The sequence below is a fragment of the Megascapheus bottae genome, chromosome 13 (assembly GCF_031878675.1).
Source record: "Megascapheus bottae isolate mThoBot1 chromosome 13, mThoBot2.hap1, whole genome shotgun sequence".
NCBI lineage: Eukaryota > Metazoa > Chordata > Mammalia > Rodentia > Geomyidae > Megascapheus > Megascapheus bottae.
Window position 1 is genome coordinate 59,230,448 of NC_143521.1, and position 14,984 is coordinate 59,245,431.

Genomic DNA, 14,984 nt, shown 5'->3' on the forward strand with positions numbered 1-14,984 from the left:
CCTCTTAGCAGGAAATCCCTATAACCCTCCTGGAAAAGAAGGGCTGCATGACCTTACAGTACTGCTGGACTGATAATACTATCAATATCTCTTTTCTCCTCGGGATCATAAAAGTAAGAAAAACGATGTCATCAACAATAAACCCAAAGTGAAAAGCACCAAAAAAAATTTCTAAAAATCATTTGTCCTCAAAAACTCTCTAGTTCTAGTTCTTAAGATAGAGAAAGCATTTTGAGCATCTTGTATTTTTTTCTTCTTTTTGTTCTAAAGGTGGTGCATTGAGGGGTTACTGTTTCATAAGTCAGGGGATTTCTTTTTATTCAATATTAAGATCCAACTACATCACTCATAACAAAGTAAACACTTAAGAAACATTCTATTCTGCCAATTCCTAACTGATGGTGGGGGAAGGACACAAATGAGTCAAGCCTATTTAATTAAAACCCATACAGGGCTCGTGGTAAACAGCATTCTCAAGAATGTGAAGCTAATATTAAAGCCATGGAGTATATTTCCTTCTTAGCCATACAGCCTCATGAAACTAAACTTTAGGTAACCATTCACCAGCAAATCTCTGGAGTATTCTAGAAATATAAAGGACAGAAGGCCAGCAATTTTCCAGCGGGCACCAAGAGCAGAGCTAGTACTAAGCCAGGTTAGCTGAGCCCACGGATCAAGTACCCAAAGGCCCTAGTGAGTTTCTGCTGGTGATTTCATCGCGGTGCTTTCCGCTCAGGTAAGGCTTCCATCCTAGTGGCTGCAGATTAGGCTTTACTGAGAGCCCAACTGTGTCAGCCCATTTCTGGTCCTGTGTCACAGAGGAAGGACACCCCCAGAAGCGTGAAGCCCTCTGTTCAGCTGGATTGTAACAAGAACCATGGTGGAAAGGTTCTGATGGGGGACATTCTATTTTTTTATTGTTATGTATAGAGGGGTTCTAGTTATATTTGCCAGATGGTAGATGCATTACTTCTCACACACTGATACCCCTTCCCATATTTTGGTCCCCATATTCCTCCCCCCACCTCCTCCTAATCATCTTGCTTTTCCCCCTTCCCTTTCCTATTTCAAATAAACAAATAAACTTATATACAATATGCCAGGTAACAAAGTCAGATACAGTAACAATATGAGATTAGCTAAAGGGGAACAAAAAAAGAAGAGAAATAACAATGCATTAAGAACATCACACAAAATAAAGCTCTTGTTCCCATATCCTAGAGATCCTTTCATTTAGCCTCATCCTATATGGCCTTATGTACCTAGGTTTTGAGATATTGTAATCCCCTGCGAGGAGAGTCCTAGATGTGTACTAATTATTACAAATGAGGAAAACCATTGAGCCTATGTTCCTTTGGGTCTGGTTGGCTTCACTTAATACGATTTTTTTCCAATCTTTCCATTTCCCTATAAATGGGGCGATGTTATTCTTTCTGATGGCAACACAGAATTTCACTGTGTATAAATACCACATCTTCATGATCCAATCATCTACTGAGGCGCATCTGGGTTGGTTCCACATCTTCACTATGGTAAATAGTGCTGCAGTGAACATTCTTGTGCTAGTGGCTTTAGTGTGTCCTTGTTTCTGGATGTTTGGGTAAATGCCAAGAAGTGGAATTGCTGGGTCATAGTTAAGACCTATGTTTAGTCTTTTTTTTGCCAGTCCTGGGCTTGAGCTCAGGGCCTGAGCACTGTCCTTGGACTTTCTCAAGGCTAGAGCTCTACCACTTGAGCCTCAGCACCACTTCCGGCTTTTTTCTATGTATGTGGTACCGAGGAATCGAACCCGGGTCTTCATGTATGCTAGGCAAGCACTTTAACCACTAGGCCAAACTCCCCTCCCTTTTGAGGAACCGCCATACTGCTTTACATAGTAGCTGAACTAGTTTACACTCGTGGGGGGACATTCTGCACCACCTGAGTTCACAACACAGGGGTAGCTTGTGGTCAGCATGCACTGGAGAAAGTTCACTTCAGCAGCAGACACAGGTGGGACTTAAAATGGTAGACCCCAGGAGGTCTACCATTCCTCATTCTGGAAAAATATGTGTGAGTACAGAGAGACGGTGAAACATCAACAGTTCTAACCCCTCAGAGAGACAGGGGTACTGGCAAAATTATGAATTTTCTTTAGACATAGAAAAATCAATAAAAGAGGGGTCAGGAGTTTGGTCTAGTGATAGAGAGCTTGTCTAGCATGCACGAAGACCTGGGTTTGATTCCTCCATACTACATACAAAGAAAAGCCGAAAGTGTACTATGTCTCAAGTGGTAGAGCGATAGCATTGAGGAAAACCCAAGGACAGTGCCCACACCCTGAGTTCAGGCTCCAGGACTGGCAAAACAAACAAACAAACAAATCACACACACACACACACACACACACACACACGTGTATATATGTCAAGCCGGGCACAGTGGCTCACACCTGTATTCCTAGCTACTCAGGAGACCGAGATCTGAGGACGAAGTTCAAAGCCAGCTCAGACACTAAAGTCTGTGAGACTCTTATTTCCAATTAATCAATAGAAAATAGGAGTGGGGCTGTGGTCAAGGGGTAGAGCAAGGGCAATAGCCTTGAACTGAAGAGTTCAGGGACAGCGCCCCAAGCCCAGGGTACAAGTCCCATAACCGCCCCCCCCAAAAAAATTAAAGAAATGAAATAACAAAACAAAATCAGGAGATTAGAACAAGTTTAAAAAACCAAAGGAAAGGCTGGGAATGAAGCTTAGTGGTAAAGTGCTTGGCCAGCAATGCGTAAAGCCCTAGGTTCAATTCCTCAGTACCACAAAAAGCAGAAAAAGGAAGTGGCACTGTGGCTCAAGTGGTGGAACGCTAGACCTGCCGATCATGGGGCTTGAACTCTGGGCCTTGGGCACTGTCCCTGAGCTCTTGAGCTCAAGGCTAGCACTTTACCATTTGAGCCCCAGTACCACTTCCAGTTTTCTGGTGGATAACTGGAGATAAGAGTCTCATAGGGGGCTGGGAGTTTGGCCTAGTGGTAAAGTACTTGCCTAGCATGCACGAAGACCCAGGTTCAATTCCTTGGTACCACATACATAGCAAAAAGCTGGAAGTGGTGCTGAGACTCAAGTGGTAGAGCTCAGGCCCTGAGTTCAAGCCCAACATCTGGCAAAAAAAAAAAAAAGTCTCATGGGCTAAGGCGTGTGTGTGTGTGTGTGTGTGTGTGTGTGTGTGTGTGATGGAGCTTGAACTCTGGGCCTGTGTGTTACTCTGGGTAACTCTGAGCTCTTCAGTTTCAGGTTACTGCCTTACCCTTGAGCCAAGCCCCACTTCCCATTTTCTAGAGGTTAATTGGAAGAGTCTGTGGTCCTTCTGTGCCAGGGCTGGTTTTGAACCTTGAGCCTCAGATCTCAGCCTCCTGAATAGCTAGGATTATAGGTGTGAGTCACCTGTGCTCAGCTAGAAAACTCTGAAATTGGAGTATTTCAAGCCAAGGTTGCCTTTGATAAAAATATAAGACCCTAACCCAAAGAATGACTAAGACAAAAAGGGTAGAGAACATGGCTCATATACTGGTAAGCACTAGACTCTTATTCAAACTCCATTATGTCCAAAACCAAAACTATCTCTCCCTTTCTCTCTCCCCGCCCCCCTCCTCCTGTTCTAATAAGCCAGTGCTTACCAACTACTACTCGATTCTTATTTTCTGTAGTGAGGCACCCAAGGAGAGTGTATTCTAAGATTTACTCACTTTAGGCCCACCTCCTGCTTCTGCAGAACACAAGAGCTGCTTCTAGACATGTAACAGTTCCCTTATCACTGTCACTACTTGAAGTAATACTCACTGTGATATGATTATAGATAAGCTGAGACCACCCAAAGAGATCTGCCAGCCTATAAAATGCTGCCAGCTTGCACCGCAATGTTTTCTCCCCTTTGTCATAGGCGATAGAGTCAGACCCCCTGAGATCATTCACCGGCGTCACCATACCAAGACCTGAAATAAAACACAAACAGTGTATTTCTTGTCAAATGCAGACAGAATAAAGGTTCTAAAAAAGTTACCTTTCCTTTTAGTTCATAAAGTCTCAAATGTGCTCTTAAGTATTAATGTATAAGTTAAAAATAAGTAGCAAAAAAGGCAGATAAATTCACGAAAGGTAGCAAACATGTTCAGAAGGAAATTTAATTATATATACACATTAGAAATGAAGAACATAATTAAGAATTTTTTTTTTTTTTTTGCCAGTCCTAGAGCTTAAACTCAGGGCCTGAGTGCTGCCCTTGGGCGTTCCTCAAGGCTAGAGCTCTACCACTTGAGCCCCAGCACCAGTTCCAGCTTTTTCTATGTATGTGGTACCAAGGAATTGAACCTAGGTTTTCATGTATGATAGGCAAGAACTCTACCACTAGGCCAAACTCATGGCCAAGGATTTTTTCTTTTTTTTTTTTTTTTTTTGGTGGTGGGTCATGGGGCTTGAACTTAGCCTGGCTGCTGTCCCTGAGCTTTTCAGCTCCAGGATACCGCCCTATCCTTGAGCCAAGCCCTACTTGGAGAGAAGAGTCTCAGGATCTTTTGTGTCCGGACTGGCTTTGAACCTTGATCCTCAGATCTCAGTCTCCTCAACAGCTAGGCTACCACTCCCGGCGTGGCCAAGAATTTCTGGTTACAGAAAAAAATAGATACTTGATAAAGGTATAATTTTTTTCCCAGTCCTGGGACTTGAACTCAGGGCTTGAACGCTGTCCCTGAGCTTCTTTTGCTCAAGGCTAGTGCACTACCACTTGAGCCACAGCCCCACTTCTGGCTTTTTCTGTTTATGTGGTACTGAGGAATTAAACCTAGGGCTTCATGCATCATGCATACTACTCAAGCACTCTACTACTAAGCTACAGACCCAGCTCTAGGAAGATTAAAAATGGATCTCAAGGGGCTGGGAGTTTGGCCTAGTGGTAGAGTGCTTGCCTAGCATGCACAAAGACCCATGTTCGATTCCTTGGTACCCCACACACATAGCAAAAAGCCGGAAGTGGTACTGAGGCTCAAGTGGTAGAGTGCTAGCCTTGAGAAAGTCCAAGGACAGTGCTCAAGCCCTGAGCCCAAGCCCAGGACTGGCAAAAAAAAAAGGATCTCAAAATAAACCTCTAGTCACATTTATGTGGAAAAGAACTATGAAGATGTAGAAAGGGAACCATCATCTGCCATAAAGTACTAATGTGTCAGCAGAGATAAAGAAATAGGGGCAGAAAATTCTTAAACTGAGATGAAATGTAGTTTTTGAAAGATACAACCGATCAAAGCTTACTACAGAAGAAATAGATATCTGGAACAGCAACAGTTCTATTAAGGTAAATTTGTAGTTTCCATAAGGTAAACTGTAGGCCCAAATGGTACTATGAATTCAGTCAAACATTTAAGGGAAAAAAATACAGGTACCACATAAACTCTTCTACACACTCACTGTGTGAGGCAATCATCTCCTCACTATCAAAACCACACAAAGTCATTATAAGATACAAGAAAATCCAATGCTTCCCATGAGCATAAAGTGACAATGGCTCACACCTATAATCCTAGCTACTCAGAAGGCTAAGATTTATGGATCACAATTTGAAGCTAGCCTGGGCACAGAAGTCCATGAGACTCTTATTTCCAACTAACCACATACACAAAAAAGCCAGAAGTGGAGCTGTGACTAAAGTAGTAGAGGGCTAGGGACAAAACACACATATCCATCCTACTGTTTTAATAAGCCAATATTTGTCAACTCAGGCAGAGTTCAAGCCCCAGCCTTGGCAAAAAAAAAAAAAAAAGATTCAAGGCCTCACACCAAGCAAAAAGGCTTGTCAGAACTGTTGTCTCAGTCAATATCTCTGCATGGTCATCATGCATCTCAGCTATGGTAGAATGCACAAACAGGTGGTCACAGTCCAGGCCAGCCCAGGCCAGAAGACTCCATTTCAAAAACAACCACAGCAAGGAGTTGGAGGTATGGCTCAAACAGAGTTAAAGCCCCAGGATATGGGGGAAAAAAATACCAAATAATCTTCTTTTTTTTTTCTTTTCTTTTTTTTTGTGGGTCATGGGGCTTGAACTCTGGGCCTGGACGCTGTCCCTGAGCTCTTCAGCTCAAGGCTACCACCCTACCTTGAGCCACAGCCCCACTTCCCATTTTCTAATGGTTAACTGGAGATAAGAGTCTCACAGACAGACTTCAGTGCCCGGGCTGGCCTTGAACCACGATCTTCAGATCTCAAGTCTCCTGAGAAGCTAAGATTACAGGCAAGAGCCACCATGCTTGGCTTTAGGAAATAATCTTCTATGTGTGTATTATTTCAAACATTAAAGGAATCAGTAGTCTCTACCTCGGGGAAATAACCAAGGTCTTGGGTGCAATTCCCAGCAATGGGGGAAAAAAAACATAATTTACCATACTGAAGTAAAAAATAAAAAAGCTGTGATTCAGACAGGCATCCATGGCTCACATCTGAAATCTGAGCTACTCAGGAGGCTGTGATTTAAGGATCATGGTTTAAAACTAGCCCAAGCAGGAAAGTCTGTATGACTTTTTTTTGGGGGGGGGGAGGGCGGAGTTTCTGGTCCTGGGGCTTGAACTCAAGGTCTGGTGCTGTCCCTGAACTTTTTAAGTTTTGCCCAAGCCATAGCTCTGCTTTTGACTCTTTGTTGTTTTAATTGAAGATAAGGGTCTCCTTGGACCCCCAAACTTGGGCTAGCTTCAAACCACAATCCTCAGATTTCAGCCTTCTGAGTGTGAGCCACTGGTGCTTGGCTCATGAGACTCTTAATCCAACTAACCACCAAATAAAAAAGTCAGAAAGGGAAAAATGGCTCAAGCAGTAGAGCACTAGCCTTGAGGAAAAAAAGCTCAGGTGCAGGGCACAAGTGACTGGTGACTCATGCCTGTCATCCTAGCTACTCAGGAGGCTGAGATCTGAAGATCATGGTTCAAAGCCAGCCTGGGCACTAAAATAAGGCTCTTATCTCCAATTAACCACTAAAAAATGGTAAGTGCGGATGTGGCTTGAGGGGTAGGGTGGTAGCCTTGAGCTGAAGAGCTCCGGGACAGCGTCCAGGCCCAGAGTTCAAGCCCCATGACCCACCAAAAAAAAAGAAAAAAACCCTCAGGTCAGCACCCAGGCACTGAGATTAACCCCAGGACCTGCAGCAACCAATCTACCAGCCAACAAACTTTAAAAAGCCCTAGGAGATTTCAAAAGATGCAAAATTGTGTAAATTCAACTGCCATTAATAATAAAGCTCTCAGTAAGTGACAACCAGAAGAGTAGGCTGGGTGCACAGATTCTCACAGGTAACCCTACGGGAGTGGGAGGGACAACCTGTGAGGGTCACAGCCTTAGGCAGCCAGCCAAAAAGGCAGCAATATCTCATCACGCCCGAAGCAGACTTCTTGGGCTGCTGACGTAGGCTGTAGTCCTCCCAACCCCATCTGTTTGCCCCTTGTCTCTCTTTTTTTTTTTTTTTTTGGCAGTCCTGTGGCTTGAGCTCAGAGCCTGAGCACTGTCCTTGGGCTTTCTCAGGGCTAGCATTCTACCACTTGAGCCACAGTACCACTTCTGGCTTTTTCTATGTATGTGGGGTACTGAGGAATTGAACCCGGGTCTTCATGAATGCTAGGCAAGCACTCTACCACTAGGCCAAACTCCCAACCCTTGTCTATTTCTTTTCTCTGTCTTCACCCCCAAAGTCGGGAATCCCGGTTCGCTGCCGGCTGGCTCCAAACCCTTTTTTTTTTTTTTTTGGTTGGTCATGAGGCTTGACCTAGGGGCAGCTTAGGTACTGTCCCTCAGCTTTTTGCTCAAGGCTAGCTCACGACCACTTTGAATGACAGCATCACTTCTAGTTGTCTGGTGGTTAATTGGAGATAAGAACCTCCCAGACTTTCCTGCCAAAGCTGGTGTGAACTGAGATCCTCATATTTCAGTCTCCTGAATAGCTAGGATTACAGGTGAAGCCACCACCGGCTTCTTCCATCTGTTCCTTTTTCCTTGTTTAGTAGTTGTTGATGTGTCATTTCTATAGATACACATACTCGCATATATGTGTATATGTGTATATTGCGCTCTACCACTTGAGCCCCTGCACAACTTCTGGCTTTTTCTGTGTATGTGGTACTGAGGAATGGAACCCAGGGCTTCATGCATGCTAGATGAGCACTTTACCACTAGGCCACAACCCCAGTATAGAGCCTTAACCACAGTGAAGCCATTTTGAATTCGAACTCCATTTTACTAAAACACCTGGTTTACCAGAAATAAAAACCAACTAGTGTCTTAACAATGTTTTTCCAGAAACTGCCTCACCAACAACTAGTCACCAGATAACAAACACCAGAGCCCTGGACATAAGAGAGCATTGTAAACGTTTTCTTTTTCACTGCTTTATTGTTTAAACTTGCGCCTAGTGGCTCACACCTGTAATCCTAGCTACTCAGGAGGCTGAGATCTGAGGATCCCAGTTCAAAGCCAGCCTGGGCACCAAAGTCCATGAGACTATTATCTCCAATTAACCTTTGTAAGTGGCACTGTGGCTCAAGTGGTAGAACACCAGCCTTGAGCTGAAGAGCTCAGGGACAGCTCTAAGACCCAGAATTCAATCCCCATGATCAACACCCCCCCCCCCAAAAAAGGGACCTGGAGTTTAACATAGTAGTGGAGTGCTTGTCTAGCATGCACAACGACCCAGGTTCAATTTCTCAGTACCACATACATAGAAAAAGCCGAAAGTGGTGCTGTGGCTCACGTGCTAGGGTTCTTGCCTTGAGAAAGCCCAAGGACAGCACTCAGGCCCTGAGTTCAAGCCCCAGGACTGTCAAAAAAGAAACAAGTACATCATATGTACGAATATAATTATCATAAAAAAACAAGAAACCATAATAACCCCCTTTGTACAATTAATTCATACTTAATACAATTTTTAAAAAAGAGCCATCTACATTCAAGACTTTTCAAATTTACAGCGTTTATACTATGACTAGATATTAAATACTATGTATTGCCTAGATTCTCATCCAGTTCCATGAAAAGCTTCAGAATTCTACCCAGAATTTTACACAGAGCTCAGTTGGAAAGGAAAATGCAGCGTTACTTACTCATGTTTAAGGCAGCCATCCCCGCCTGTGGGGCTGCTGGGTAGACGCTTGGAACACTGGCAGTCATGAAGTCTGCAATCTGCTGTAAGGCCAGGAGACCTGTGGGGTTCTTCCCCTTCTTAAATTGTTCCTGTATCATCGACTCTAGTTCTTCACAGAAAGCCTAAAATGCACATGAAAACACTACTTCATTCTGTGTGTTTTCACCAAGTTTTTGGGTTTTCATCCATTGCTGGAACAGCAGCTAACGTCCCCAGATGTGACTACTGGGAATATAAACTTACACATTCTTTTCTGGCAAGTGACTTCATAAAAGCTTAAGGATCTGAACAGAAATCCTATTATAAGGAAACAAACAGGGGTCTGCTCCGTGTTTACTTATAATGATGATCATTTTGGTATTACTGACACAAGAGGAAACAGTCTACATTTCAAAGAATAGAGAGCTGATCCGATGCACTGTGAATTCTATGCAAACACTCAACATAAAAAGCAAAGAAGGGGCCGGGAGTTTGGCCTAGCGGTAAAGTGCTTGCCTACCATGCATGAAGACCCAGGTTCGATTCCTCGGTACCACATACATAGAAGGAAAAAAAAAAAGGCAGAAGTGGTACTGAGGCTCAAGTGGTAGAGCTCTAGCCTTGAGAAAGTCCAAGGACAGTGCTCAGGCCCTGAGCTCAAGCCCAGGACTGGCAAAAAAAAAAAAAAAAAAAAAAAAAGCAAAGAAAATAGTCGGGGGCCGGGAGTTTGGCCTAGTGGTAAGGGTGCTTGCCTAGCATGCATGAAGACCCGGGTTTGATTCCTCGGTACCACATACATAGAAAAAAGCCAGAAGTGGTGCTGAGGCTCAAGTGTTAGAGCTCTAGCCTTGAGAATGTCCAAGGACAGCGTTCATGCCCTGAGCTCAAGCCCAGGACTGGCACCTAAGCCTCAAGTTCAAGCTCCATAACATGCAAAAATAAATAATAATAATAAAAAGACTTGGCTTTTTGTGTGTATCCTCCCATTCATTTAAAAAAAAAAAAAGAAAGAAAATAGTCGGGCGGGCGCGGTGGCGCACACCTGTAATCCTAGCTACTCAGGAGGCTGAGATCTGAGGACTGCTGTTCAAAGCCAGCCTGGGCATGAAAGTCCACGAGACTCTTATCTCCAATTAACCACCAGAAAACTGGAAGTGGCACTGTGGCTCCAGGGGTAGGGTGGTAGCCTTGAGCTGAAAAGCTCAGGGACAGTGCCCAGGCTCAGAGTCCAAGCCTCACAACTAATTAAAAAAAAAAAAAAAAGCTAAGAAATAGCCTGGCATTGATGGCTCATACCTGTAATCCTACTGTAATACTAGCTACTCAGGAGGCTAAGATCTGAGGATCACAGTTCAAAGCCAGCCCGGGCATGAAAACCCGTAAGACTCTTATCTCCAATTAACTACCATAAAACTAGAAGTGGCAATGTGGCTAAAGTGATAGAACACTAGCCTTGAGCTGAAGAGCTCAGAGACAGTGTCCAGGCTCAGAGTTCAAGCCCCATGACCAACCTTAAAAAAAAAAAAAAAAAGGCTAAAAAATGCTGGGTGCTAAAGGCTTACCCCCGCCATCCTAGCTACTCAGGAGAGGAGACTGGGTAGAGCTTAGGGACTGCATGTAGGCCCTGAGTTTAAGCCCCTTGACCAAAAAAAAAAAAAAAAAAAAAAAACCCTAACTAAAAACCTAACTAAAAAGAAATTAAATGGCAATGGCATTAACACTGCTTGTGGAACTGGATGCCAATGGCTCGCAGCTATAATCCTAGCTATTCAGGAGGCTGAGATCTGAGGACCAAAGTTCAGAGCCAGCCCAGGCAAAAAAATTCTCCCTTTAATTCTAACCAAACCAGCAAAGTTTAGAACTAGGGCATGGCTCAAACAGTGAGAGTCAGCCATGAATGAAAAAGCCACATAAGAGCTTGAAGCCACTGAGTTCAAGTCATAGTAGTGAACATACATACAGAGAGGTAATAAAAAACATAATCACGTGTGTTTTTGCTTGTTTTGTTTCATTTGTTTGTCCTGAGGTTTGAACTCAGGGCCTGAGCACTATCTCTGAGCCTCTTTTGCTTAAGGCCTGCGCTCTACCACTTGAGCCACAGTGACACTTTTGGCCTTTTCTGTGTATGTGGTACTGAGGAACTGAACCCAGGGCTTCATGTGTGCTAGGCAAGCACTCCACCACTAAGCCAGATTTCTGTCCCCATAATCGTATTTTGTAGGTGTAAGTGGAAATCTACACATAGCGCTGGAGGCATGGCTGGAGTGTCAGAGGGCTCGCTTACTTGTAAGCACGGTATGGAACGTGAGTTCAATTCCTGGTACCACCAAAATAGTGCCTCATAAACACAGGAAAACACAAGTAAATTAAGTCAAAATTAGTGATAAGCCAGGCACAATGGCTCATGCCTGTAATCTCAGCTACTCAGGAGGCTGAGATCTGAAGATCAAAGCCAGCCCAGTGCAAAAGGACCTGAGACTCTTATCTCCTATTAACCTCTAGAAAATGGGAAGTGGGGCTTGGCTCAAGGGTAGGATGGTAGCCTGAGCTGAAGAGCTCAGGGACAGCACCCAGGCCCAGTTCAAGCCCCATGACCCACCAAAAAAAAAAAGAGTGACAAAATTTATAGTAAGTTTCATGTTCTAGTTTGTGCTTTCCAGTCAGTATTTCTCCAAATCACTTGTGAAGTTACCTTTTAAAGTGGAAAAAGAAAAAAGAAAGTTGGCTGGTGGCAAATGCCTTTAATCTAGCACTTGGGAGGCTGAGAAAGGAGGGTGTCAAATTTGAAGATGGCATGGAATACCATGTGCCTAGTGGTAGAGTGCTAGCCTTGTATGCACAAAGACCCAGGTTCAATTCCTCGGTATCACATATTCAGAAAAAAAGCTAAAAGTGGTGCTGTGGCTCAAGTTGTAGAGCTCTAGCCTTGAGAAAGCCCAAGGAGAGTGTCCAGGCCCTGAGTTCAAGCCCCAGGACTGGCAAAAAAAATAAAAAACTTAAAGTAGGAAAACACTAAGATATACTATCTCTATATATACAATATACTAATATATACATCTATCTTTTGCCAACTAATCCTAAATTAGTCCAAAAGGTCCAATAAATTGCTAGTGAATTTAACATACTGGTTTTTTTAGTTTTTGCAGTAGCGGGATTTAAACTCAGGGTTTTAAGCTTACTAGGCAAAGGCTCTATCATTTGAGTCATACTCCCAGCCCATACAGCCTCTAATGTTAACAATACAGATACTTATTGCAGGGTACTGGTGGTTCACTCCTATAATCCTAGCTATTCAGGAGGCTGGGATCTGAGGATTGCTGTTTGAAGACAGACTATCCAAGAAAGTTCTTGAGACTCTTATCTCCAGTGAGCCATCAAAAAGGAGAGCACTAGCCACTAGCCTTGAGCAAAAGCTCTAGGACAACATGTAGATCCTGAGTTCAAGCCACACGATCAACCAAAAAAAAAAAGAAAAAGAAAAACACATGTAGTCACAAGTTCTCTAGGACTCTTTGAGGATCCCAAACTTATTTTTAGTTTTTCATTGCCTACATTAGTATACCTGCAGGAAGCATGCAAGACACACTGGTGCTAATTCAGCAATAGGAGAGACCTGTCAGCCCTCTGAGGAGCCCAAGTCTATTTAGGACAAATGATGTCAGAGATCATATTCTGTGAGGGACAGCAACATCTCTAAGTACAAGATAAAACAAATGAGACGTCAAAACAGTTACCTTTTTTTTTTTAACCAATGCACCATGCACTGGCACATATATAAAGAGATACACATGAAATAAGGGAGGGTCCTGGTACTTGAAGTCAGGGCCTGGGGGTTGTCCCCGAGCTGTTTTGTTCAAGGTTGGTGCTCTACTACTTGGGCCACACAGTTTCAATTCCAGTTTGGGGGCTTTTTGTTTGTTTTTATTTGTTCATCATGGGGCTTGAACTGCACCTGGACTCTATCCCTGAGCAATTTTTGTTCAAGGTTAGTGTTGTACTCCACCAGTTTTAGGCACAGTGCCCCTTCTGGTCTTCTGGTGGTCAGCTGAACCTAGAATCTCAGACTGTTCTGCTCTAGCCACCTTTGGACCTCAGTCCTCACGATCTCAATCTCCTGAGGAGCTGTGATGACAAGCATGAGCCACTCGCTGGTGCTCAGCTCACCATCAGTCTGTTTTAAATGACCCTGTTAGATAAAGACATAAATGGTTATGATAGTGAAAAAGGGAAATAAATGCCTCCTAGCCTTTAAGACAGTAAGGACTGTTTTTCATTTGTGTGAAAACATGAACTAAACTGAATTCTTTCAACAATCATCAATATCTGTAGGAGGCACTGACTTGCTGTGTTCAAAGAAACTGACTAAACCACTCATTCAACAGAGATAGGAAATGTCAGAAGAGGGAAGATTAAGTCTGGTTGGAAAAACTTTTCTTACAGGACTCTGCAGAATCATGGACACCCTCTTCTTCTGCTCCATCATATTGAAGTCCTGGCGAAGGTCTGGGGCCATGTTCCTCTCCCGCAAGTACTCTGGATTGTTCTCATCTACTCTGTCGAAGTACCTCTCCTTGTGAGGGGCCGTGGTTGGAGGTGGTGAGGTCACCACTGAGGCCCGAGTGTCACCATTCATTGCACAAACTTTCTAGGCTCCTATAGAATTAAGGTAGAAGGAGTTATTACTTTCAAGTCCATGTTCACATGGCAAGTTATGCCCCACTCTTACTTTCCTGAAAACTTGGAGTAAAAGTAGTCACTACAATTATGATCAAACTCTGGCGCATGCACCGTGGCTCATGTCTGTGATCCTTGCTACTTTAGAGGTGGAGAATGGGAGGGTTACCAGCCTGGGTAAGCTTCAAAATCCCCACTCCAACCAACAGGCAGCACTGGGCTCAGTGCTTTGCAACTGTCATGTCAGCTAGGCAGAACTGCAGTCTAGGCCAACCCACCTGTAAATGTATTATATGAAAAATAAGGGGCCGGGAGTTTGGCCTAGTGGTTAAAGTGTTTGCCTAGCATGCATGAAGACCCGGGTTCGATTCCTCGGTACCACATACATAGAAAAAAAAAGCCGGAAGTGGTACTGAGGCTCAAGTGGTAGAGCTCTAACCTTGAGAAAGTCCAAGGACAGTGCTCAGGCCCTGAGCTCAAGCCCAGGACTGGCAAAAAAAAAAAAAAAAGATAAGAGGGCCAGGAGTGTGGCGTAGTGGCAGAGTGCTCGCCTAGCATGCCTGAAGCTCTGGGTTCGATTTCTTGGTACCACATACACAGAAAAAGCTGGCAGTGGTGCTATGGCTCAAGTGGTAGAGAGATAGGCTTGAGAAAGCCCAAGGCCCTCAGTTCAAACACAGGAGACTGGCAAAAAATAAACAAACGGGGGGGGGGGGGAAGGGGGAGAGAGAGGGGAATAAAAGCAGAAAGCGCCGAGGGCATGGCTCAGGTGGTAGGCTCCCAGCAAGAACAAGGCACAGAGTTAAACATAAAAACAGTGTCTCTCACCACCCCATAGAGATTCTTTTTGTTTGTTTGCCAGTCATGAAGCTTGAAGTCAGAGCCTGGGCTCTATTCCAAGAGCCGCTCTGTGCTCAAGGCTAGAGCTCTACCACTTGAGCCACAGCACCACTTCTGGCTTTTTCTGTTTATATGATACTGAGGAATGGAAACCAGGGCTTCATGAATGCTAGGTAAGTGCTCTACCATTAAGCCACACTCCCAGAGCCCCCATGGGGATTCTTTAGCATAGCCCTCATAAAAGATCAAATCTGTTTTGCATCAGATTTTTCAAAAACACTATTTCCAACTGTATCTAATGGTATAATGTGCTCATGTGGTAATGAAGTGTCCTTGACCAAACGACCGCCAC

At 44.0% G+C, this 14,984-nt stretch overlaps 1 protein-coding gene across 14 annotated transcripts in view; it reads right to left on the reverse strand.

Moving 5' to 3' along the window:
* Add1 (adducin 1) overlaps positions 1 to 14,984 on the reverse strand; it is a 54,163-nt gene that overhangs the window by 22,287 nt on the left and 16,892 nt on the right. For all 14 annotated transcript variants that reach the window (XM_090343896.1, XM_090343895.1, XM_090343894.1 and 11 more), the window contains exons 2-4: positions 13,557 to 13,771; positions 9,099 to 9,261; positions 3,813 to 3,964 (exon numbers count right to left, since the gene is read on the reverse strand). In XM_090343896.1, the coding sequence (XP_090200022.1) occupies positions 3,813 to 3,964; positions 9,099 to 9,261; positions 13,557 to 13,751 (510 nt within the window). In that variant the 5' untranslated portion in view covers positions 13,752 to 13,771. The remainder of the gene's footprint in view (positions 1 to 3,812; positions 3,965 to 9,098; positions 9,262 to 13,556; positions 13,772 to 14,984) is intronic.